At 35.7% G+C, this 27,432-nt stretch overlaps 1 protein-coding gene across 8 annotated transcripts in view; it reads right to left on the reverse strand.

Annotated features, from left to right (window-relative positions):
- The window catches only part of ATRNL1 (attractin like 1), an 853,525-nt gene that overhangs the window by 628,729 nt on the left and 197,364 nt on the right, over positions 1-27,432 (reverse strand). For all 8 annotated transcript variants that reach the window (XR_004028677.1, XM_030806602.1, XM_030806597.1 and 5 more), the window contains exons 16-17: positions 13,661-13,874; positions 11,841-12,029 (exon numbers count right to left, since the gene is read on the reverse strand). Coding sequence is in view for 7 of the 8 variants with exons in the window: in XM_030806602.1 (XP_030662462.1) it covers positions 11,841-12,029; positions 13,661-13,874 (403 nt within the window). In the remaining variant the exon portion in view is untranslated. The remainder of the gene's footprint in view (positions 1-11,840; positions 12,030-13,660; positions 13,875-27,432) is intronic.

Below are 27,432 nucleotides of genomic sequence, written 5' to 3' on the forward strand. Positions count from 1 at the left end.
TCATATCAAGTATCTTCTCAGACCACAGTAGAATGAAACTAGAAATCAATTCCAAAGGGAACCTTCAAAACCATATAAACACATGAAAATTTAACAATCTGCTCCTGAACGATTTTGGGGCTAACAATTAAATCAAGATTGAAAGTTTAAATTCTGCAAAAAGAACAATAACTGTGATATAAGTTATCTAAACCTTGAATATAGCAAAAGCTGTGCCAAGAGAAAAGTTTATAGCACTAAATGCCTGCATCAAAAAGTCTGAAAGATCACACACTGACAACCTAATGTCACATCTCAAAGAACTACAGAAACAAGAAAAAACCAAATCCAAAGCTAGCAGAATAAAATAAATAACAAATATCAGAGTAGAACTAAATAAAACTGAAACCAAGAAAATACAAAAGACCAACGAAATGAAAAGTTGTCTTTTTGAAAAGATAAAACTGATAGACCATTAGCTAGATTAACAAAGAGAGGATTCAAATAAGTTTAATTAGAAATGAAAATGGAGACATTACAAACAACATCATAGAAATACAAAAGATCATTTGAGACAACTCTGAACACTTCTATGCATACAAACTAGAAAATCTAGTGGAAATGGAAAAATTCCTGGAAACATACAACTCTCCTAGCTTAAATCAGGAAGAAATCAAAATCCTGAACAGATTGATAACAAGCAGCGGGACTGAATCAGTAATACAAATTTGCCAGCCAAAAAAAGTCAAGGGCCAGGGGATTCACAGCCGAATTCTACTAGATATTCAAAGAATTGGTACCAATCCTACTGAAACTGTTGCAAAAGACTGAGAAATAGGAAATTTTTCCTAACTCATTCTATGAAGCCAGTATCACCCTGATAGCAAAGTCAGGGAAGAACATAAGAAAACTACAGACTAGTAAATTTGTTTGAGTTCATTGTAGATTCTGGATATTAGCCCTTTGTCAGATGAGGAGGTTGCAAAAATTCCCATTCTGTAGGTTGCCTGTTCACTCTGATGGTAGTGTCTTTTGCTGTGCAGAAGCTCTTTAGTTTAATTAGATCCCATTTGTCAAAACAAACAACCCCATCGAAAAGTGGGTGAAGGATATGAACAGACACTTCTCAAAAGAAGACATTAATGCAGTCAAAAAACACATGAAAAAATGTTCATCATCACTGGCCATCAGAGAAATGCAAATCAAAACCACAATGAGATACCATGTCACACCAGTTAGAATGGCGATCATTAAAAAGTCAGGAAACAACAGGTGCTGGAAAGGATGTGGAGAAATAGGAACACTTTTACACTGTTGGTGGGACTGTAAACTAGTTCAACCATTGTGGAAGACAGTGTGGCGATTCCTCAAGGATCTAGAACTAGAAATACCATTTGACCCAGCCATCCCACTACTGGGTATATACCCAAAGAATGATAAATCATGCTGCTATAAAGACACATGCACACGTATGTTTATAGCGGCACTATTCACAATAGCAAAGACTTGGAACCAACCTAAATGTCCAACAACAATAGACTGGATTAAGAAAATGTGGCACATATACACCATGGAATACTATGCAGCCATAAAAAATGATGAGTTCATGTCCTTTGTAGGGACATGGATGAAACTGTAAACCGTCATTGTCAGTAAACTATCGCAAGGACAAAAAACCAAACACCGCATGTTCTCCCTCACAGGTGGGATTTGAACAATGAGAACACATGGACACAGGAAGAGGAACATCACACACTGGGGTCTGTTGTGGGGGATGGGGGGAGGGGGGAGGGATAGCATTAGGAGATATACCTAATGCTAAATGACAAGTTAATGGGTGCAGCACACCAACATGGCACATGTATACATATGTAACAAACCTGCATATTGTGCACATGTACCCTAAAACTTAAAGTATAATAATAAAAAAATTTAAAAAAAAAGAAAAAAAAATCCTGTTTTTAAAAACTACCCAGAAGGTAGCATACTCTACTACACAGTTGCATACTTTTTAAACAGAAAATTGGAGCTTGAACTAAATTTTTTCTTTTTGCTTACAACATATTTGGAACATCTTTTTATGCTATTAAATGCAATATTTATATTTTTAAAAAAAGGAAAAAGAAAACTACAGACTAATATCCCTGATGAACATAAATGAAAAAATCCTCAACAAAATACTAACAAGCTGAATCCAATGGCATGTCAAAAAGATAATTCATCATGATCAAGTAGGTTTCATCCCAGGGATGGTTCAACATATGCAAGTCAATAAATATGATTCATCATATAAAATGAATTAAAAACAAAAGTGATATGATAATCTCAAATAATTACAGGAAAAGCATTCATTAAAATCCAGCATATCTTTATAATTAAAAACCATCATCAAACTAGGCAGAGAAGGAACATACCGCAAAATAATAAAAGCCATACATGACAAACCCACAGCAAACATCATAGTGAATGGGGAAATGTTGAAAGAATTACCCGTAAGTACTAGAAGAAGATACGTAGGCCCACTTTCATCACTTCTATTTAATATAGTACTGGAAATCCTACCCAGAGCAATCAGGCAAGAGAAAGAAATAAAGGGCATCCAAATAGGAAACAAGGAAGTCAAACTATCCTTTTTTGCCAATGATATGACTGTATACCTAGAAAACCCTAAAGACAATGATGTGATTTTATACGTACACCTAGAAAACCCTAAAGACTTTGATATGATCGTACACCTAGAAAACTCTAAAGAGCCTTCCAAAAGACTCCCAGATTTGATAAATCAATTCAGTGAAGTCTAAGGTTACCAAAACAATGTACACCAATCAGTAGCACTGTTATACACCAAAAATGACCAATCTGAGAATCCAATCAAGAACTCAACCCCTTTTACAACAGCTGCAAAAATAAAATACCTAAGAATATACTTAACCAAGGAGGTAAACTATCCCTCCAAGGAGAACTACAAAACACTGCTAAAAGAAATCACAGATGACAAAAACAAATGGAAACACATCCCACACTCAAGGGTTGGAAGAATTGATATCATGAGAATAATCATACTACCCAAAACAATCTACAGGTTCAGTGTAATTCCAGTCAAATCACCAACATCATTTTTCACAGAATTAAAAAAAAAATCCTAAAATTAATATAGAACCAAAAAAGAGCCTAAATAGCCAAACCAATCCTAAGTAAAAATAACAAATCTGGAGGCACCATATTACCCGACTTCAAATTATACTAAAAGACTATAGTAATCAAAACATCATAGTATTAGTATAAAAGTAGACACATAGAAAAATGGGGATACACAGAAAAATGGAACAGAATAGAGAACCCAGATATAAAGCTGAATACTTACAACCAGTTGATTTTTTGGCAAATTATACAGAAACATAAACTGGGGAAAGGACACCCTATTCAATAAATGGTGCTGGGATAACTGGATCAACACATGTAGAAGAATGAAACTGGATCTATGTCTCTCACCATATACAAAAATCAACTCAAGATGGATTAAAGATTTAAATCTAACATCTGAAACCATAAAAATTCTGGAAGAAACCTAAGGAAAACTCTTCTGGACATTGGCATAAGCAATTTATGACTAAGACCCCAAAATCAAATGCGACAAAAACAAAAATATATAAAAGGAACCTAATTAAACTCAAAAGCTTCTACACAGCAAAATAGATAATTATCCAAGTAAACAGACAACCCACAAGACAGGAGAAAATATTTGCAAACTATGCATCTGACAAAGGACTAATATCCAGAATCTACAAGGAACTCAAACATATCAACAAGAAGAAAACAAATAATCCCATTGAAAAGTAGACAAATGACATGAATAGATATTTGTCAAAAGATGACACGCAAATGGCCAACAAAAGTGAAAAATGTTCCACATCACTAATCCTCAGGGAAATGTAAATTTAAACCACAATGAGATATCACCTTACCCAGACAAAATGGACATTATTAAAAAGTCAAAAAACAATAGATGTTGGCATGGATATGGTGAAAAGGGAAAGCTCATACAATGCTGGTGGAAATGTAAATTATCACAACCTCTATGAAAAACAGTATGAAGGTTTCCTGAAAAACTAAAAGTAGATCTACCATTCAATCCAGTAATCCTACTACTGGGTATCTACCCAAAGGAAAATAAGTCATTATATCAAAAAGACACCTGCATACATGTGTTTATCACAGCACAACTCACAACTGCAAAGATATGGAACTAACCTAAGTGACAATCTAGTGACAAGTGGATAAAGAAAATGTGTTATACATACACCAGGGAATATTACTGAGCCATTAAAAAGAAGAAAGTAATGACTTTTACAACAACTTGGATGGAGCCAACAGCATTGTTCTAAGTGAAGTAACTCAAGAATGGAAAAACAAATAGTATGTGTCGTCACTTATAAGTGACAGCTAAGCTATAGGTTCACAGAGGCATACAGAGTGGTATAACTGACACTGAAGACTCAGAAGAGCAAATGAGGGAGATGAGGGATTAAAAAAAACTGTATGTTGGATACAACGTACACTACTCAGGTGACAGGTGCACTAAAATCTCAGACTTCACCAGTATACAATTAATCCATATAACTACAAACCAATTGTACCCCTAAAGCCACTGAAGTTTTAAAAATTTAATTTAATTTAAAAAATAAATAAATGGTCCTTATACGACTAAAATATCAAAATCAAAAAATAGAAAAGATAATCATTAAAATATCTTAAGATGCATTATGGACACATTAAATCTGAACTATTCTCAATACAACATTCTTATTCATGCTTCCAAATAGCTGGGGAAATCTTAGGTTACACAGAGAATCCTGGGTTTTCTGTACTGACAATGAGAAACTATTAATCCTCTAGTTCTGCTTATCTATTAGATTTTAGCCTTTACTAATAAGTTCAAAAATGTCAAGTTCAGAGCAACATCCTAATTCTCTTGGATTTCATTTCAGATATAAAAATATTAAATAAGGTAATGTTGATTTTGTTTTTGTTCAAGAGTAGAAAGCAACATGCATTGCTAAATAATTAACAGAAAATTAATTAATATTTAGTAGGGACTCAAAAACTGACATGTGCTAATTTTTCTTCTCTTTCTTATAGAAAATAATATACGAGAAACCTTATGCAGGCTATGCTATTGTTCCTAAAGTTATGTGTGGTATAAGGACTTGTATGAAATATGGGTAATTGGAGCAATCCTGTTCGTTTTATTTATTTTTGGCTTTTCAAAAGATCAAGTTGTAAAATATTCGATATTGTTTTTCAAATGGGTAAGAATATTAAAAAATCAATCTGTAAGAAATTGTCATCAAATTTTAAAAATGATTACCTTCCTCAATTGTTAAAGTGTTTAAATTGAACACATAAACTTACAAATAGTGAAAAATATATAGATTTGTGAGATAACACCTTATCCTCAAGTTGCGTATTATTCTATTTTTACTATATCAATTTAATTGAACTTTCATTTGAACCTTTATACATTTAGGACTACATCTCCTATTATTGCTTTAAACATTGCCCTGGAATTCATTTTCACAAGTAGAATATCTGACTACCTAAAATATATCAATTATTAATAATGCCAATTATTAGCAAAGCTTTCTCAGAAACCATTAGTCAAAAACTGTCTTAAAATATATTTCCTCTGTTCAATTTGTGAATTTTAAACAATGATATCACAATATTGTAACTGAAAAATACTGGAGAATATTGCAAAATCCTATTTGTTTCTCATTTCCAAAGAAAAGTTTCCCTTAATTTCTATTTACCAGTAAACCTCAAATGAACATTAAGGCAACTCTCTGAAGGCAACTAAAAGACCACTTCCAATACAAAGTTTTGTTGATAAGTATAAAAATATTTTAAATACTCAGATGTTAAATGAATAGACGTGTAGTAGAAAACCATAATGTAAATATATTATATATAATTTATCCTGAAAAGTTACAAAGCTAAAGTCAAAAGCATACTAAAACCATCGCCGAGAAGCTGACATCTATGAAAGTGTAACACTCAGCTACTTTTAACCTGTATTTTAAACAAGAATGTCATTTTACTCCTAGTCCCTATTGTACTTCCTGGCATTTCTTCACTACTCTACAAATGTTGGTTGGTTAAAAACATGGGAAATATTAAATGTAATGAAGGAGTTTATTATTAACAAACAGTGGATCACTGCCAGGTAACTACTTCTTCCAGAAATATAAAGTCTCCTTGAGGCAATGTTCAATGCCCTTCTTCCCCACAATGACACACAGGATGTATAATAAAAAACCTGTGGAGGCTGGGCGCAGTAGCTCACACCTGTAATCCCAGCATGTTGGGAGGCCAAGGTGGGCAGATTACTTGAAGTCAGGAGTTCAAGACCAGCCTAGCCAACATGGTGAAACCCCGTTTCTACTAAAAACACAAAAATCAGCCAGGCATGGGGCAGGCGCCTGTAGTTCCAGCTACTCGGGAGGCTGCAGCAGAATTGCTTCAACCCAGGAGGCGGAGATTGCACTGGGCCAAGATTGTGCCCCTGCATTCAAGCCTGGGTGACAGAGCGAGACCCTGTCTCAAAAAAACAAAAACAAACAAACAAAAAAACCCTGTGAAATAGAAATAACTGTTAGAGTAGTACTGGACATTATCAGCACAAATGATCTATACATAGCTTCAGGAAAGTCGAACATGACAACAGAACAGAGAAAGGAACTATAGAGAAGAAAAAATAGCAAACTACACTATCTGCTCAAGGAACAAATGGTAGAAGTAGACAGTGAAGCCTCTATAATAATCAAGAAAACAAAAGAAGCAAAAGATCAAAAACAAGAGACACAATGGCAGACCTGAAGACCTGACTTATGCTTGCCTAGCTGACAGTCCCACCAGCGGTATTTAGTTATCATTATTTGATTTGTCAGTGGTAGAAATTTAATTCATACTTGTGTTAAAATAGTGAATTATGTTTCATTAACCTTCTCAAAAAAGTCAGTTACAACAATTTTTATATTTGCACTGTATAATTACAGTGTTCTCAAAAAACTTATTTCAACTAAATAAAAAGTCCCAAGTAAAGGATTATAAAAGAAAAAATAGCTAAATATTAGCAAACAAAAATACAAAAAATGCAAATAGAGTTAAGAAATATTAAGATATATATGGAAGTTCCAGCAACTATTTTAATATTTGCAACAAGAGTAAAGAGAAGAAAACATGTATTTTAAGACATTACAGAACATTTTTAGCAGATGAAGAAACAAACTACTCTTCAGTTTTAAAGAGCCAATGAGAAAATCTAAAAAATCTAAAAATCCTTTTCTTCAATGACAAACTGTAAAAAAAATTAATTTTAAAGATCCACATCAATCACTGAAAAACTGAATTAAAACAATGAAAAATTGTAGAATGCCAACAAGAAAGAAAAAAATCTTAAAAGCTCCCAAAGCGGGGACAAAAAAGATGTTCCAAAAAGGAATGAAAATTAGATTGGCATTGGAATTCTCATCTACAACACTGAATGCTAAAGAGGTTCAAGGAAAAAATTATTTAGAATACCACATTTAGCCATTTTATCACTCAACTGAAAATGAAAAGTACACTTTTAGACATGCAAAGACTCAAAAGTTTATGTCACAATTTATTTGAAAGAAATTACTAAAGATTATTTACCAATGGTTAAAATGGCAAAATTTATGTTATGTGTGTTATACCACCAAAAAAAATTGTAAAAAAACAAAAAAGTAAAACAAATGAGAAGGAATGGGATATAAGAAAAACTTGTGAGAACATAAGCTTAATTCTAAATAATTTTTAGAAAGTTGTTAAGAGTATAAGAGCTTAGACTTTCACAAACCAGTTTTTCCCTACTTTTTGGCCGTTTTTATTGTGAAATATAACACATATACAATTACATAAAGAAAAATATAAGATTAATAAATTCCTATAAACACACACTCTGGACCCACACAAAGCCTAGAAGTGGAGCATTGCCTCTCTTGTTTCATTTCCTAATCAGCACTCCTAAACTTCTCCCAGCAACATCCTCTAGCTGACATTTTTGAGAATAAACTTTTGCCTTACTCTATAGTTTTACCACCTAAATACGCATTTCTAAACAATATAGTGCAGTTTTGACTATTTTTTAACTTTATACCCAAATGTAGTCAAACAGTATGTAATCTTTCATGTCTAGTTTCTTTCATTGAACAATAATGTTTGTGGAGAGACAAGCATGACTATCGAGGCAGGAGAAGGTGCGCATTGTCTCATTCCCCACAAGTCTTCAACTCTTGTATTCATCTCTCCTGGGCAGCTGGCTCCTAGTTTTGAAATGTTTTGCTGTGCTAAAAAGGCCATTTTATGCCTGCAACCACCACACTGCCAAACACTTGATCAGGTACAACACCCCCATTCCTTATCACAATCCCTAAAAAGGGATATCAACAGGGAGCTCAACCCATAATACATCCAACCATGCCCATCCCAGGCATACATCTCCACTTGATGCCAAGAGCCTGAAGGAACAAATGAACACAACAGCTGCGGCTGGGATTCTAGCCTGCAATGTGTTACTGTTTTGCCTTAGCTCTTCAAGCAACAGTGGTGCCCACTATGGACCAAATACATATTTGACGGGACCACTGGGAGTGATGAAAGGCCTAGAAAGTCAGTGAGTCTCTACATGCATTGCCTTACGCAGTGGCTACCTCTAAATGGGAAGATGACTCATCTGAGCAAGAAGGACTAATATCAACTGGGTGACCATGTTTTCTAAGGGCCATATACTTACAGGCTTCAACATAGATTTACCACCAACAGGGATCTCAGAATTATGAAATTACTGTGATAGAAGTTATTAAGAAATTATTTTAGGCAGATAGAGAGAAAAGGGGCCCTTGGAAAGTTTTCATTTCTTTTTAAAACACCTCCAAAAGTGTTTCTTGTGTAACAGAAAAGTCCCAGCTCTTAGAGCCAAGCCGGCAACCTTTAGTATGCATATGCAAGCCATTAGAAACTGGGTCCACTCAACATGGCGATTCCCACCTTTGTCCTCTTGCCCTTGCCCCAGATGGTCCTGGGAACATGGCCGCCCCACATATCCCCACGTGTGTAGAACATCATGGTGCCCTGTATTTGCATATTAAAAGGCTAGGGTGGGAAGGCCAGTTTTTTTTCCTAAGGCTACGTGAATGAATGCCTGGTCAAACCAGTCCCCTAAGCCCTGTGCAAATCAGACACCCCCTTCTCCAGCCTCTACATATACCTGCCTGGTATGCACCACACTTGGGGTTTCCTCTTTCAGCTGTGGAGCCCCCATCCCTCTGTCTCTGTAAGAGCGAACCTCTTCTTTCTGCCTTCTCTTTTCTTTCTTGCCTATTAAACTCTCCGCTCCTTAAAACCACTCCACGTGTGTCCATATTGTTTAATCTAATTCAACGTGAGACAAGAACCCTGGTGTTCCTCCACTCATTGGAGCCATATCATTACTATATTTACTAACTAGAATGGGTTGCCTCTCAGAGGAAAAACAAGAAAGCTCAAAAGGAGGGAAGGAAGAGTGGATGGGCAGAAAATAAATATTGCTGCTGGGATAGTTGTTTGTATTTTCAGTCAGGCTGCCAGTGGCTGCTCCTATGGAGGGACTGCAAAAAAGTCAATGATCTAATAAGAAAGTCCTGAAGATATTTAGGAAAGTTATAGAAACAAGCTGTGTTATGGCCTACACTCCTAGGAAACCTCCAAGTGGCTATTTCCTGGAGAGAAAGGGACAGAGGGAAACCAGTGGACTGATGCAAAAACCTAAAATGGACCTTTGACCTTTAAAAATTTCAAATATGACAAAAGAAGAGAGATGATGATAGTGGAGAACTTAGGGCTGTTAGGAGAAAGGAATTAGAATTGGGATAAAGATCCCCTGGAGAGAATTCCTGTATAGAGAGAGAAACTGTTGCTTTCCCTATCTCATTGAATACATTTCAACCACAACATATTCCTGAGTTTAATAGATACACTGGACTCCAAGTGGCTTTTATTTTGTCTCCTTTGACTGAACTGTAACTACAGTCTCTTTGGAACCTGCAACAAACACACCAACATGTTAATTAGATTCACTCATTTCAAATCCTGTTTACTGCAGGTTAAAGTATTGGAAGAAAAAAAAAATCTAAGGACTCTTGCTCCTTTTTTCTTTGTGAGCTTCCTGGACACTCAGATGTTGAGAAGAAGAGAATTGAAAAAGAACCAAAAGAACTTCTCATTTTATTTGTCTGTTTGGACTTTACCAAGTAACTGATATTTTGCTTTGTTCAAATCAAAGCATCCTCAACAGACATAAACTTGGATACCGGCTGGGCACGGTGGCTCATGCCTGTAATCCCAGCACTTTGGGAGGCTGAGCTGGGTGGATCATGAGGTCAGGAGTTCGAGATCAGCCTGGCCAACAGTGAAACCCCATCTCTAAAAAAGTACAAAAATTAGCCGGGCATGGTGGCACATGCCTGTACTCCCAGCTACTTGGGAGGCTAAGGCAAGAGAATCACTTGAACCAGGGAGGTGGAGGTTGCAGTGAGCTGAAATTAGGCCACTGCACTCCAGCCTGGGCCACAGAGTGAGACTCCATCTCACAAAAAAAAAAAAAAAAAAAAAAAAAAAAAAAAAAAAAAAACACCTGGATACCAACTTTATCTCAGGTGATTCTGCAGCTTTCTATGGTGGTAGAATGGTAACTACTGGGCCCCTGAAAAGTATATTATTCAAAAAAAAGGACATAAAGTCTGGATTAATTACAAGAGGGACAGATACCAATGAATGGGACATGAATGAATGCAACCAATATTGAGAGGTCATAAGAGCAGCAGGAGTAAATAAAACTTTCTACTTTTTTGTTCCCAATCTGAACATACCAATTAATTCAGGTGAAAAGGCGTATTTTTGATGAGCGTCAGTGTCAAAGAGTGGATTGTGGAAAGATAAACCATATTCTCTGCTATGAAGAAGCTAGCTAAGATCAGTACTTTCTTCTCCCAAGCAGAAAGAGTTTCACATGGTCTCAAGTTCCCACAAGGCTACCCAGTGCTACCAGTAGCATTATGCAATTCCCTTGGCAGCTATATTCTGATGCCATTTGTGTTTGTAAGCAAGGCCGCTCTCACCACATAGTACCCAGTATTAAACATTCATTCAGGTGCAGCCTTATCCTATAGTCCTTAGAAAACATGAGAGACCAGCAAGGGGCAAGATCTTTCTGCTGAAGTACAACTCATAGCAAGCCCAGAACTGCCCTGCTGACATAACTCTGTGATTTCAAGACTGTGCATTCTATACTTGTAGCAGATACACCAACATTGATAAAATATTCTTGCCCCAATATGCTTTCCTGAATCTAATCATGAGGGAAAAATTAGACAAATCCAAATTGAGAAACTTCCAAAACAATTGGTATAGGTTATTCAAAAATATCAAAGTCATATAAGGAAAAGATATGGGAACTGAACTAGATTAAAAGACACTAAAAAGGCTCACCAAAGCAATCTGTGATGTTTGAGGTGAACACTCTCATGAAGTGTTATGCTGTCTGCAGCATACACACAGTTCAGGGAAAAGGGGCTGTACATATGTGGCAATATGTTAATATTTAGGGTAAGATACTTAGTGGAATGCAAAATGATGATATAATAAAAATCAGAGGTTAACAGTACCGGTTGGTTTCAAAAGTAGCCGTAACAATATTTTTTCTCATTTTTTGAAACTTCTTCAAATATTTAATTCTTCTTTACATCACAGAAAAGTAATTTACATTGCTGTCAAGTGAGAAGTCACTCTAGATAAATACTTACGGGAGCAGGTGGCAGTTTGCCACTCTAGACATTGTCCATATGGAAAAGAGATGATATAGGCATTAGAATCAACACATCGTTTCGTACTGCTGCACCACATACACTCCATGCCATTGCTTGTACAGTTGGAACATGATGTCCTTAGAGAGCATGGCTTTTTGCATGGCCTCGCATTTTGATTTGGACTAACTGGAATAAATAAACAAATACAATAATTTCATTTTTAACTTCATGTTAACACAATTGTATGGGTTTTCTTTGCTTTGCTGTTCAGGGCATGTTTCAATTAAGCCAACTGTGGTATTATAATATGATGAGGTAAATAAAAACAAAGATGATATATCAATACTTCTTAAAATTTTTATTAAATTTGAAAATGTATAACTCCTTTGAAACTTTTAATTCCTTACAAAGTATATAAAGTTGTATAATTTTAAATATTATAAGTAGTAATGTAATCGATGACCTAGTTTGTATACCAGCACTGTTTATTTTCCCAGCCACAATTTTTTCCCAGCCACAATGTTTTCCATAGCATTCCACATCTTACAAAGTAAATGTCCCGTAAGTGAACATGTCTTTGATATAAACAAAGAATAAAAGTACAGCTTATCATAAAATATTACACAAGATACAATATTTATGACAGTCTTTAGGATGGCCATTATTTAAAAATAATAGGAAATAAATATTGGCAAGGATGGAGAGAAACTGAAACCTTTGTGCACTGCTGGTGGGAATGCGAAAAACAGAATTGCCACATTATTTTGCAATTCTCCTTCTGGCTATATATATATATACTCCAAAGAAGTGAAAGCAAGAAGCTGAACAGGTATTCATACACCCACATTCATAGCAGCATTACTCACAATAGCCAAAAGGTAGAAGCAACGCAAGTATCCATTGATAAATGAATGGATGAACAAAATGTAGTATTTACATATAATGTAATATTGGTCAACCTTAAAAAGGAAGGAAATTCTCATATATCCTACAACTTGGTTAAACCCTAAAGACATTATGCTAAGGGAATAAGCCAGTCACAAAGCACATATACTGTATGATTCCACCATATGAGGTACCTGAAGTAGTAAATTCATAGAGACAGAAAGTAGAATGGTAGTTGCTAGGGACTGTAGGGGGTGGGGTGGAGGAAATGGAGAGTTATTGTGTAATGGGTACAGATTTTTAGTTTTGCAAAATGAAAAAGTTCTGGAGATAAATGGTGATGATGTTTGCACAACAGTGTCAAAGTATTTAATGCCATTGAATTGGCATTAAAATACATTGACAATGGTTAAAATGGTAAATTTTAAGTATATTTTACCACGATAAAAATATAAGATTTAAAAGAAAAGAATTCAATATTCCTTTCTTACTTAACAAAACTCCATTTCAGAAGATGTAACAAAAATGTTTGTTTTTACTTGATAACTGAAATAATATGTCTACAAGAGTAAAAGGAGTCCCAATTAGCCCTTAATCTTAAAAACAAATCTTCTTCCCAAACACTATAATGATAAAAGTAAAAGACATTAATGAATTAAGAATAGATTATTGCTATATTATAAGCAACTACAACCATATGTTCATAATCTCACTATTTGAACCAACAAAGATTGCATAAAATAATAATATTATGTTATTTTCACAAGTTAATGCTGAGATCACTAATAGTAAGTGGGGAAGAATGTGTATAAAAATAAAATTTACATAAATATCAGAGAATCAGACTACACCCTAGAAGGAAGGAATGAGAAGATGAGAAGATGCGTGGGAAACATACTTTTAAAGGAATGCTAATTTACTGGACTACTTACCAACAGGTTTTTCACAGACAAGGCCATTTGCCATAGACGTACAAGGATTAGCTTTTAAGCCTGCCACTGCAGCCCTTTCTAGATATGCACAAAACCCAGAATCATTGGGTTCGCCAGGAAGCCACTGTAGTGTTGTGTTTGTAAAAGGAGACATGTCTTCCCATCCCCAATAGGATATATTGATCTTGCGCAAGCCTACCCAAGGTGATACTTTCTGTAAACAACAGGAAAAGGGGCATTCAAAGAAAGTTAGAAGTAAAAATATGGCATATTCCTTAGCAAATAGTTCATTATCATTAAAAATCATATTTGGAAATATATAAAACTGCCTTTCTAATGAGTTTTAGTACTAAGAATAATTAACAATTACAGCATATTTTGGAGAATGATGTAGAATAGAACACCGTTTTTAAAACACAGGTTTTATGTTTAGCTACATGATTGGCATCATTTATTTAGCCTTCATGAACCTCAGTTTCCTCTTCTATAAAGTGGAGATATAATCATCTATCTGATAAGGCAGGATTATTTAAAAACTTAACATATTGTTATTGCTGCTGCTGCTTCTATTACTATTACTCCTATCAATGTAATCAGTTATAGGATTAAGACTCTAAAGATAAATTGCCATTATCTACGTTGTGAAAATAGAAAATAAAATCAACAAACAATATATAGAGTCTGAGTGAAGACTTCATAACAAGACTTAGCAAAAAGACTTACAGAAGAATAACTGCCTCTCTCTTAGCTCAGACGTCTACAAATAAATTTGGACTTCTACATGATTTTTGGATAAATTAATGTCATATAATTTTATTAATAAAAAACAACAAAAGTAATAAAATCTGATGCTTGTGCCTAAAATTTAACTAATATTGACAAATACTACATAACTATTCTTAATGCTGTAATATTTCAAAATTAACTTGAAATAAAAATCTTTACCATATTTATAACCTTAATAATTACTCAATTTTAAAATGTTCTTCTTATATTTAAAAATGATATATTCATGATCCAAGTTACTAATCTTTACAAATTTTTTTAGATTATAAACACCTCTATTTTAATATATATGATAATATATTTATTTTCCAAAATACTAAGCTATCAATATTATATTACAATGTGAAATGATTTCAAAATGCCACATTGTTCTTTTTTTTTTAAACATTATGGAGTACCAGGATAGAGAAAAATGTTTCTCCACCTTAGACATTAACAACATAGAAATAAGATATTTATATCCAGTATTTATTCTAATTATGATGTGCATATGGTCCTAGAGATCTTAAAAGATAGCCATACACCTAGAAATGTGTGCAGAGTACAAATAAAATAAATTTCACATAGTAAACACTCAACAAATGTTTCTTGGATAAAATTTAAATATCTTATAAATTCTTGTTATGACAATAGATCTCATATTGCCCAAGTACTGTACACATAGTAGGTAATCAGTAAATTTTGCTAAACAAAATCCATTAGAATAAAAATTGTTATCTTCCATCATCAGCACAGTTCCTAAAACAAAGATGGTACTTAATAAATAATGTTTCTAATTATAAAAATACACATGCTGCTTCACATTGTGATCAGCATATATTTCATATATTATTCTGAAAAATACTTTGATAAGCAAAAACCTATAACATTCTTACAGCTCTTGATAATAACAGCAGGAGTCAATTCAACATAGATATTTCAGATTAACAACTGTGTTTCACATGACAGCAATTCTGCCTATATCCCTGAACTATCTATAGTCAAGACAAGTCATTTAAAATGAAATATTACTCCCTAATTCATCATGATAAAAATCTGAGAGGAAGAGGAAGAAAACAGAAAAATGAAGCTGCTGATAAAACACTTAAAGTAACTATTACTCAGTAAATGAAATGGACAGGCAGTTCATTATCTTATGTAAGATAAATAACTATATTATGAAAATTTACTGCAGCACACCATAAATCACTGTAACATTTCATTAGCCATTTCCAATAAGTAAATGATCATTTGACCCAAGATATCTCTATAAAGTGCATGAATTTGTCAATCTTTATTTGCCAAAATAGGGTTATCTTCAGTTTATACAAGTGTAATGACTCAGAATTCATTTTATATAAAGATATGCATAATTGAATGCCACCTTCCAGAAGTCTCCACCTTTGAAATCTTGCTAAAGTTCAGCTTTCTGATAAAGCAAAACATTCTTCATTTACAGGGCATGCTAGTTAGCATTATATTCCTCAACAAATGGAACTTTTGAATGCGTGATGAACTTATCAAGTCTAAGTTCATCACACATTCAAAATAATTATTAGTTCAATCATTATTATTTATAATAATAGGGAAGAAAAAATGAACACTAACATAACAATCTTGAAATATGCAATCTCAAAAAAGCACATGTCAAGGTTATATTGTAAGAACTAAAAATAATATGGCTTAAGCAAGAAAGAAAACAACAGAGTTCCAATATCAAATACCAGTACTTTCTAAATATAAGGGAATTCGAATCTGCCAATAATAAGCTCTGCATAAGTGGTAGTGAGAACTAATTTTCACATGTTCATTGGTAATTGTCCTTTTTTTTTTTTTTTTTTTTTTAAGACAGAGTCTCACTCTGTCACCCAGGCTGGAGTGCAGTGGCGCGATCTTGATCTTGGCTCATTGCAAGCTCCACCTCCCGGGTTCACGCCTTTCTCCTGCCTCTGCCTCCTGAGTAGCTGGGACTACAGGCGCCTGCCACCACGCCTGGCTAATTGTTTTGTGTTTTTTTTAGTAGAGACGGGGTTTCACCGTGTTAGCCAGGATGGTCTTGAACTCCTGACCTCGTGATCCGCCTGCCTTGGCCCCCCAAAGTACTGGGATTACAGGCGTGAGCCACTGCACCTGGACAGTAATTGTCCCTTATTTTTTGTAGTAAAAGAAATAAAGCTCCTGGCATCACAAGAATATAAACAGATTTTAACTTAGTTGTTTGTCCCATATGCTAAAAATAAAACTTTACAAATACACCTTGTCACATTCTTCAAAAATATTATAAAACTGATAGGTCTCTCCTATATGCTACCTCATATATCTTATCCTCTAGCCATTAAGCTAGTAGCTCTCAAGACAAGTTAAGAGAAAAGACAGGCATTTCTCTGGCTCTTTACCAATATTTTCATGTGCTGGCCAACTCCAAATCCTATAAGACATAGCTATGGCACTCCTCTAGGAAATTATTCTTAGGTCCACATTACTGGTTAGATGCCTACCCTTTATCTTCATATAGCACCCTGTGTGCATCTATCATTGCAATTATCACATTTCAGCAGAATTGTGTTTGTTTCTTTCTCCAGTAAGCTCTTTGAGAACAGCAACTGTCTTTTGAACTCTGTAATCTCAGAAAGCAGTACATTGCCAAGTACACTGAAAGTAATAAATGTATACTAAATTAATAACTACTGGTCTATCCTTCACAGAAAAATAGCTACAGTTCACAGAAAAGTAGTTTCCTGAATCAACTGTTCATATAAATACAATTAATATAGTTTTTCTTTACCCTATTAATCCCAGACATAAAAAAAAATCTTATAAGGCCAAGAAGTACCATACTGCAATATCCACTTCAAAATATTTTAATATTTATAAAAGCCAAAGGATATAATTAATTCATCAGTTTTATTAACGGGGAAAAGGCTTTGGCTGTATAGACAGAAACTGGGGATAGAAATTAGATTATCCATTATTGATACTCATGAGAAATATACATGCTAATATTAATATATTTCATCACAAAAATTAGGGTTGGCAGTAACAGTGGACTGAGTGTCCATACAAAAATTTCAGGAGTGATGTCAGCAAGATGTCTGACTAGAGACACCTGGTGCTCATCCCTTCCACAAGAGAGGATTGAGACAATTAATAAAGAGCTACGCTTTGACTGGAGTGTGGAAGGGAGAGTGTTGGAGTGCAGTGGGGGAGTGGAGATGCACCTGTGGTGAATGGAAGTCCAGAAAGGCAGCGTGGAGGCACCCAGCCTTTGCCCTGTCTTCTCCACCTGGATTGGATCTGTTTAGGATCAGCAGTGACTTCCTGTTATAGGGAATAGGTAAGGAGAAGATCCCCACCCGCCCCCATTGCTACCAAAAACACCTACAATCCTCACTACAGAAGAATCCCACAGTCCTTACGAGCTCTGAGCCCAGTTTAGAAAGCTGCCAGGAATTCCCTCAGCTGCATTGCCCTCAATTAAGAATACAAGGGGTACACTTCTCATTCCCTACCCAAGCCCTGTGAGCCAAGATGCTGTAGCATGGTGCCATCTTGAGACTAGAGCCACCTCAGGAGTGTACCTTGCTCAAGTGTCCAGTAGCCTCTGCACCTCTCCAGTACTGCAGTTCATTTTCATTCCACCAAGCCCACACAGGCAGCTGAATGCCACAACCCCAGCTGAACAGAGCCTAGGTCCAGGATTGGCTGTGACTCTGGTCCTACACAGCAGGGAAACCAATCCCCACCACTGCACTTCTGAGCCAAAGGAATGTTCTGGCAGTCCCACACAGGACAATGTGGTCCTTGAGCCAGCCGAGCCAGTCCAACCATTGCATGCCCTCCCCCAAGCAGGAGAGGCCCTTGAGCCTCTGAGCAGCTAATACGCCCCTAGGCCAGAGGAGCGGCTACGTGCCTGCACTCAGGGCCTGAGAAACAGCCACATTGCAACCTCTCCAGGCAGGCCTTTGGCCTGCCTAAAAGCCTTGCACTGGCAATCAGGGCCTAGAAACAGTCCCAAAGGCTGCCACTGCTGGGCATACCTCCATGCAATACAAGCAGCCATGAGTCCACATCCAGCACCTGAGAAACACCTCTACAGGCCACCCCTGGCAGGCACACCCACAGGCTAGCCAGGAAGCCATATAAGCATATCCTGGGCCTGAGACACAACCCCATGAGGCATTCCCAGCAGATATTCCCCCAAGCCAGCCAAGCAGCAATGCACCTGCATCCTGGGATTAAGAAATAGCCCTGTGGGTTGTTCCTGGCAAGCAAGCCCCCAGGACAGCAAAGCAGCCTTGAACCTGTCTCCTGGGCCTGAAAAACAGTCTCAAAGGCCAACCCTAGAAAACATCTTTCCAGGCCAACTGAGCAGCTATACACTCACATCTTAAGCTTGAAAAACAATCTCATAGGTTGTTCCTGGCAGGCAACCCCCAGGTCAGCCAAGTGACTACATGCCTATGCTCCCAGAGTGAGAGTCCTGTGGCCTCAACCCCAGCAAGCCAGAACGCAAGTTGCCCTATCCACTGTGTGTACTCACATGCCCATAATCTGAGAAACAGCAAGGTGAGCACACTCTCCAACAAAGCCACACCACCACTGCTACAAACTATCTTTGCAAAGGCTACCAAGACACTTGAAAATGTCACTACTATGTCACTAGTGTGGATTATAGCTGTAGAAACTACATGTAGACTACACTACTTCATCTACCTAGAACCAATGCCAATACACCCCATTGAACTAATACCCCAAGACCCATTCATACTAATAATTCTTTCCATACAAAACCTACTCCATAAAATTGGAAGAATTTTATGTAGGAATTCCTACATAAAATGTATGAATACATCAAACATTAAACATAAAAAAAACATGATATCCCCAAAGGAAAACAATATTTCTCCAGTAATAGAACCCAACATAAGTAAACATATGAAATATCAGAAAGAAAATTCAAAATAATCTTAAGGAACTTCAGTGAGATACAGGAGAAGACAAATAGACAATTCCACAAAATAAGGAAAACAATTCATAATTTGAATGAAAAATTCAACAACAGAGATATTAGAAAAAAAGAACAAAATAAATCCTAGATCTGAAGAATTCAATGAATAAAACTTGAAAAATGCAACAGAGAGCTTCAACCACAGACTTAACTACGCAGAAAAAAATAATTACTCTTTCTTCTTTTTTAACAGAGATGGAATCTTGCTATGTTGCCTAGGCTAGCCTCGATCTCCTGGGCTTACAAGCGATCCTCCCACCTCAGCATCCCAAGTAGCTAGGACTACAGGTTCACACCACCATGCCCAGCTAGAAGAATCACTGGACTTAAAAGCAAATAACACAGGCAACAAAAAAAAAATAGAATATGGAGTGAAGAAGGCCTACAGCATTTACCAGAAACATTTAGTGAAAACCTATTTGTATTATAGGCACTACAAAAGAGAACAGAAGGGAACAGGTGTCTAGAAATATTTAATAAATCACTTGAAAACTTTCCACGTCTTCAGAAAGAAATGGACATCCAGGTCGAGGAAGCTTAAAGAACACCAAATAGATTCAGCCTATACAGGTCCTCTCTAATGCACACGATACTCAAATCATCGACAATCAAACATGAAGAATTCTAAAAGCAGCAAGAGAAAAGCATAAAGTCAAATATAGGAAAATCCCCATTTCAACAATAGTGAATTTCCTAGCAGAAATCATAAAGGTCAAGAGGAATGGAATGATATATTCAAACTATTGAGAAGAAAACAAAAAAACTGTCAACCACAAATATTATACCCAGCAAAGCTATCCTTCAGAAATTAAGGAGAAATAATATCTTTCACAGACAAAATCTAATGAAATTAATCACCAATAGACTAGCCTTACAATAAATGCTCAAAGGAGCCTAACATCTAGAATGGAAAAGATGATAACCACCATCATGAACACATACAAAATTTTAAAACTCACTGGTAGAGCCAATACACTAAGGAGAAAGAGAAAGAAATAAAACCGTATCACTACAGAAAGCCATGTAACTACAAAAACAAACAATAAGAGAGGAAGAAAGGAACAAAGGATAGAAAGGATATACAAAGGAAGAAAAGATGTATGAAAACCAGAAAACAACCAATAAATTGACAAGAATAATTCTCATCTTCCAATAATAACCTTGAAAGTAAATAAATTCCCTTACTTAAGAGATATAGATTGTCTGCAGGTATTTTTTTAAAAAATAACTAACGATATACTGCCTACAAGAAACTTACCTCACCTGGACAGACATATATAGACTAAAAGTGAAGGGATGAAAAAAGATATTCCATGCAAACAGAAAGCAAAAGTGAACAGGAGTAGCTACACTTATATCAGACAAAGCAGACTAACTCAAAAGCTGTAAAAGAGGTAAAGAAGCATACTATACAATAAGAAAGGGATTAATTTGGTAAGAGACTATAAATTGTAAATATACATGCACCCAATGCTGGAGCACTTAGATATATAAGGAAAATATTATCAGATATAAAAAGAGAAATATGCCCCAAAACAATAATACTTGGAGACTTCAACACCATGCTCTCAGCATTGGACAGATGATCTAGACAGAAAATCAGCAAAGAAACATCAGATTTAAACTGCAGCATAAACCAAACGGACCTAACAGACATTTACAGAACACTGTACTGAAGAATACACATACTTTTCATTAGCATGTGGAACATTCTCCAGGAATGACCATATATGGTAGGACACAAAACAAATATCAACAAAATTTTAAAAATAAAAATCATACCAAGTATCTTGCATGACCACAATGGAATAAAACTAGACATTAGTAAAAAGAGGAACATTCAAAACAACGTGAATAAATGGAAATTAAACAATATAGTCCTCAATTAACACTGGGTGAAGAAAGAAATTAAGAATGAAATTTAAAAATTACTTGAGACTGCTGAAAACAGAAACACAACATACCAAAGTCTGTAGGATATAGCAAAAGGAGTACTGAGAGGGAAGTTTATAGTAATAAATGTCTACATCAAAAAAAACAAACAGAATGATTTCAAATAAACACCCTAATGTTGCATCTCAAAGAATTAGCAAAGTAAGAAAAAACCAAATCCAAAATTAGAAGAAAGAAAAAAACAAAGATCATGGCAATCATGATCTTTATTGAAATGAAATCAGGACTAAAATAATACAGAAGATCAATGACACAAAATGTCGGTCTTGTTCAAAAAATAAAACTGATAAACCATTTGCTAGACTAAACAAGAAAGAGAGAGGACCCAAATAAATAAAATCAGAAGTGAAAATTCAGGAGACATTAAAATAACACAGAAACATAAAGGGTCATTAGAGACTACTATAAACAACTATATTCCAAGAAATTGAAAACTTACAGGACATGAATAAATTTCTGGACACATGCAACCTAGAAATTGAACCAAAAAGAAATAGAAAACTTTAAAATACTAACAAAATTCATGATTTTGAATGAATGATGAAAAGTCTCACAACAAAGAAAAGTCCAGGACCAGATGGCTTCACTGCTGAATTCTACCAAACCTTTCAAAAATAATTAAAACCAATTCTTCTCAAATTATTTCAAAGAACTGAAGGAGAGGGGATTTTCTTAACTCATTCTATGAGGTCAGCATAACACTGATACCAAAACCAGACAAGGACATTAAAAAAAAAAAAAAAAAAAAAACCTAGAGGCCAATATCTCTGATGAATATATGCAACAATGCTCAACAAAATACTAGCAAAATGAATCCAACAATATCAGAACAATACACACCATGACCAAGAAGGATTTATCCAAGGGCTACAAGGATGGTTCAACCTACATAAATTAATAAACATCAAATATCACATCAATAGAAGGACAAAGACCATACAATCATCTCAATAGATGCAGCAAAAGCATTCAACAGAATTCAACATCTCATCAAGATAAAAACTTAAATTAGGTATTTACATAGGAATTACCTAATTTAGGAAGGAAATAAATAAATAAATACCTCTATTTAGGAAGGAATGTACCTGAAAATAATAAAGGCCATATATGACAAACCCACAGCTAACATCATACTGAATAGGAAAAGCTAAAAGCCTTTCTTCTAAGAATTGGAACAAGACAAGGATGCCCGTTCTCACCACAATTATTTAACATAGCACTGTAAGTCCATGGCCAGGGCAGTTAGGCAACAGAAGAAATAAAAGACACCCAAATTGAAACAGAAGAAGTCAAAGTGTCCCTGTTTGTAGATGATATGATACAGAGAAAAACTTAAGACTCTTATACAAGAACTAGAAAGAAATTATTTAGGTAGATAGGGAGGGTAAGAGAGTCTTCAGCAAGCCTTCTCTTTTAACAAAAAGCAGCTCCAAAAACATTATTTTTCTAACAAAGAGCAGACAGAGATAAGAAAGCTGGAAGCTTACATCAGTGAATGCCGGCAGCTGTGCCACTAGGTAAAGGCTACGTGGGGGCCAGGCATGTTCAACTTGGAGGCTACATCTTCCCTTTTCTTTGTCAACCACGTGTACAGTAAAGGAACAGGCAACATGGCACTGGCCAAGTAGAGAACCCATCTGCATAATAAAAGATTAGGATGGGGCAGCCAGCTTCTTCACTATGTAAATGGCACACCTGTTCAGATCAATCTTTTGGGCTCTATGTAAATCAGACACCACCTCCTTAAGCTTGTCTATAAAACCCCATGCATTTCACCACAGAACTAGAAGACCCACTCCAGAGCCCCTCTCTCTCTGCAGGAGAGAAAGGTTTTCTCTTTCACCTATTAAACCTCTGCTCTATTTTGGGTGGGGGTGGGGGGTTGCAGTTTCACTCTTGTCACCCAGGCTGGGGTGCAGTGGCACGACCTCAGCTCACTGCAACCTCCACCTCCCAGATTCAAGCAATTCTCCCGCCTCAGCCTCCGAAGTGGCTGGGATTACAGGCGCCCGCCACCAGGCCCAGCTAATTTTTTATATTTTTAGTAGAGATGGCATTTCACCTTGTTGGCCAGGCTGGTCTCAAGCTCCTGATCTCAGGTGATCCATTCACCTCAGCCTCCCAAAGTGCTGGAATTACAGGCATGAGCCACCATGCCCGGCAACCTCTGCTCTTCATGTCACTCCATGTATGTCTGTGTCCTTGATTTCCTTGGTGTAAGGCAAAGAACCTCGGATATTACCCTGGAGGAATGACACCACTTCAACTCTACCAGAGAACTCTTAGTACTGATAAACTAATTCAGCAAAGTTTCAGGTTATAAAATCAACACACAAAAATCGGTAGCACTTCTATACACAAACAACAAACTAGGTGGAAAATAAATCAAGAAGGTAACACCATTTACAATACTTAGAATTAATTTAACCAAAAAGGTAAAAGACCTCTACAAAAAAAAAACTACAAAACACTGATTAAAGAAACTGAAGAGTATCCAAACAAATGGAATGACATTCCATGCAAATGGATCAGAAGACTTAATATTGTTAAAACAACCATGCTACTCAAAGCAATCTACAGACTCAATGTACTACCTATAAAATACCAATGACATTGTTCACAGAAATATGAAAAGCAATCCTAAAACTTGTATGGAACAAAAAAGAGCCCTAATAGCCAAAGCAATCCTGAGCAAAATGAACAAAGCTAGAGCTATCAAAGTACCAGGCTTCAAAATACACTACAAAGTTGTAGTAAACAAAATAGCATGGTACTGGTATAAAAACATACGCATACACCAATGGAAGAGAATAGAGAACCCACAAATAATTCACATAGCTGCAGCCAGCTGATTTTTGACAATTACACCAAGAACATGCATAGGGGAAAGGACAATCTCTTCAATAAATAGTGCTAGAAAAACTGGATCTCTATATGCATTACAATTAACTAGACCCCCACCTCTTACCCTATACAAAAACAACAACAAAAACATGGATCAAAGAACTAAATTTAAGGCCCAAAACAATAAAACTACTAGAAGAAAACATACGAAAAAACTTCAGGAATGGGTTCACGAAAAGATTTTATGAACAAGACCTCAAAAGCACAGGAAACAAAAGCAAAAATAAACAAATGGGATTATATAAAAACAAAAAGCTTCTGCACAGCAAAGGAAACAACACAGTGAAAAGACAACCTACAGAAGGGGAGATTATATGGTTTGGCTGTGTTCCCATCCATATCTCATCTTGAATTACCACGTGTTGTGGGAGGGATCTGATGGGAAGTAATTGAATCATGGGGGCAGGTCTTTCCTGTGCTGTTCTCATGATAGTGAATAAGTCTCACAAGATCTGATGGTTTTAAAAAGAGGAATTCCCCTTCACAAGCTCTCCCTCTCTTTCCCCACTGCCATCCATGTAACATGTGACTTTCTCCTTCTTGCCTTTTGCCATGATTCTGAGGCCTCCCCAGCCATGTGGAACTGTAAGTCCATTAAACCTCTTTTTCTCCCCAGTCTCGGATATGTCTTTATAAGCAGCATGAAAACAGACTAATAGGAGAAAATATTGGTAAACTATTCATTTGATAGGGAATTAATATCCAGAATATATAAGGAACTAAAAAATTTCGACAGCAAAAAACCACAATCTGAATTAGAAAAGAACGAATGATCTGAACAGACATTTCCCAAAAGAAGACATACAGGCTGGACACAGTGGCTCATGCCTGTAATCCCAGCACTTTGGGAGGCCAAGGCGGGTGGATTACCTGAGGTCAGGAGTTCGAGACCAGCCTGGCCAACATGGTGAAACCCCGTCTCTACTAAAAATACAAAAATTAGCTGGGCGTGGTGGTACACGCCTGTAATCCCAGCTACTCGGGAGGCTGAGGCAGAAGAATTGCTTGAGCCCAGGATACGGAGGTTGCAGTGAGCCAAGATCATGCCACTGCACTCCAGCCTGGCCAACAGAGCGAGACTCTGTCTCAAAAAAAAAAAAAAAAGACACACAAGTGACCAACAAAAGTGTGAAAAAAAATGGTCAACATCACTGATCATCAGGGAAACACAAATAAAAACCACAACGAGATATCATCTCACCTCCAGATGTCTATTATCAAAAAGTCAAAATACTGGTGAGGATGCAGGGAAAAGGGAATTCTTATATGCTGTTGGTGGGAATGTAAATTAGTACAGCCCTGTGGAGAACAATATAGAAGTTCCTCAGAAAACTACAAATAGAACTATCATTTGTTCCAGCAATCCCACTACTGGGCATTTATCCAAAGGAAAGAAAATCAGTATCTCAATGGGATACCTGCATTCTCATGTTTATTGCAGCACTATTCACAATAGCCAAGATGTGGAACCAACCTGGGTTTCCAACAGGAAAAAAATAGATAAACAAAATGTGGTATATATACGTAAGAGGATAATATTCAGTCATCAAAAAAGAATGAAATCCTGTCATTTATGGCAACATGGCTGGAAGTGGAGGACATTTTGTTAAGTAAAATAAGAGAGGCCCAGAAAGTTACACATCTTGTGTTCTCATTCATTAAGTGGAAGCTAAAAAAAAAAAAACAACAGTTGATCTTATAGAAGTAAAATGTAGAGGAGAGGTATTAGAGGCTGGGAAGAGTAAGGGGAAAGGGAGGGATAAGAAGAGATTTATTAAAGGATTGAAAATTACAGCTCAATAAGATGAATAAGTTCTAATGTTCCATAATAATGTAGGATGACTGTTGTTAACAATAATATATCACATAGTTTCTAATGGCTAGAAGGAGAATATTGAATGTTCCCAACACAAGTAAATGATAATAAATGTTTGAGATAATGGATACGCTAATTTCCCTGATTTGCTCACTATACATTATATGTATTAAACCAGCTCTATGTGCCCCATAAATACATACAATTCTTCAGTGACAATAAAATAAATTTTAATAGAAGCTTGAACAAAAAAATGTACTTACTATAGAAAAATTAAGACATTTTTCCACAATCAGTTTCAATATTAACTATTTACCAGATAAATTCATTTAGTTACCTAAAAATTCATTGCCTAAATAATGCTTCCTGGAAATAGTAGTAATAGCAGTAGTGGGAACAAGGACATAAAAATAGTACCCCTTAAAATGGAAATAGTAAAAATTGTAACCAAAGTTAACTCTCAAAAATAAATTTTTCTATATTCTTTACATGCAGTATCTCATTTATTACCCACAATAAACATATGAAGTAGCCATGATTATTATGCCAGTTTACAAATGAGAAACATAGAGCTAGGGATGTTAACTTGCTACTAAGTTGTAGAAATAAGCATATGTCCAGATTTTATGCTGTCCACCATTTTGATATGCTATCTACAATGCTTCTTTAAAGTAAGCTGTAACAAGTAAGCATTACTTGTTTCTATATAGCAAGTAATTGGTAACATAGTCATCTCTCTGTATCCATGGAGGATACGGAGGTCCCTTGTGGATTCTAACATCCATAAATATCACATCCCTTAAGTAATATAAAATGGCATAGTAATCCAAGTAACCTATCCATATCCTCCCATATACTTAAAATCATCTCTAGATTACTACTGAATACAATGTAAATGTTATTGAATAGCTGTTATGCTGTATTGTTTAGAGACTAATGGCAAGAAAAAAAGTCTGTACATGTTCAGTACGGACACAACCATACTTTTTAAAAATATTTTTCATTTGCAGTTGGTTGACTCCGTGAATGCAGAATCCATAGATACAGAGGATCGACTGTAATTGCTCTGAAGAGTTTTCAAGCAAAAATTGTTTCTGCCACACTATACCAAGTGGAGTTATAATTCTTAAATTATATACTCTTTAAGTGCATCTATTCATATAAGATCACTTCTTGGTAAGGTAATACAGTGGTTTACTCTGCAAAAAGTGGTAATTTACAAAACCTTATTACCTTATTACTTATACAAAATAAGTCTTCTGCCAATTCACTTGAGAAATCAATTTCACTTTTATTTCTAAAATTAGCAACAATAATGTATTAAAA

This window comes from Nomascus leucogenys, chromosome 3 (genome assembly GCF_006542625.1).
Source record: "Nomascus leucogenys isolate Asia chromosome 3, Asia_NLE_v1, whole genome shotgun sequence".
Lineage (NCBI taxonomy): Eukaryota > Metazoa > Chordata > Mammalia > Primates > Hylobatidae > Nomascus > Nomascus leucogenys.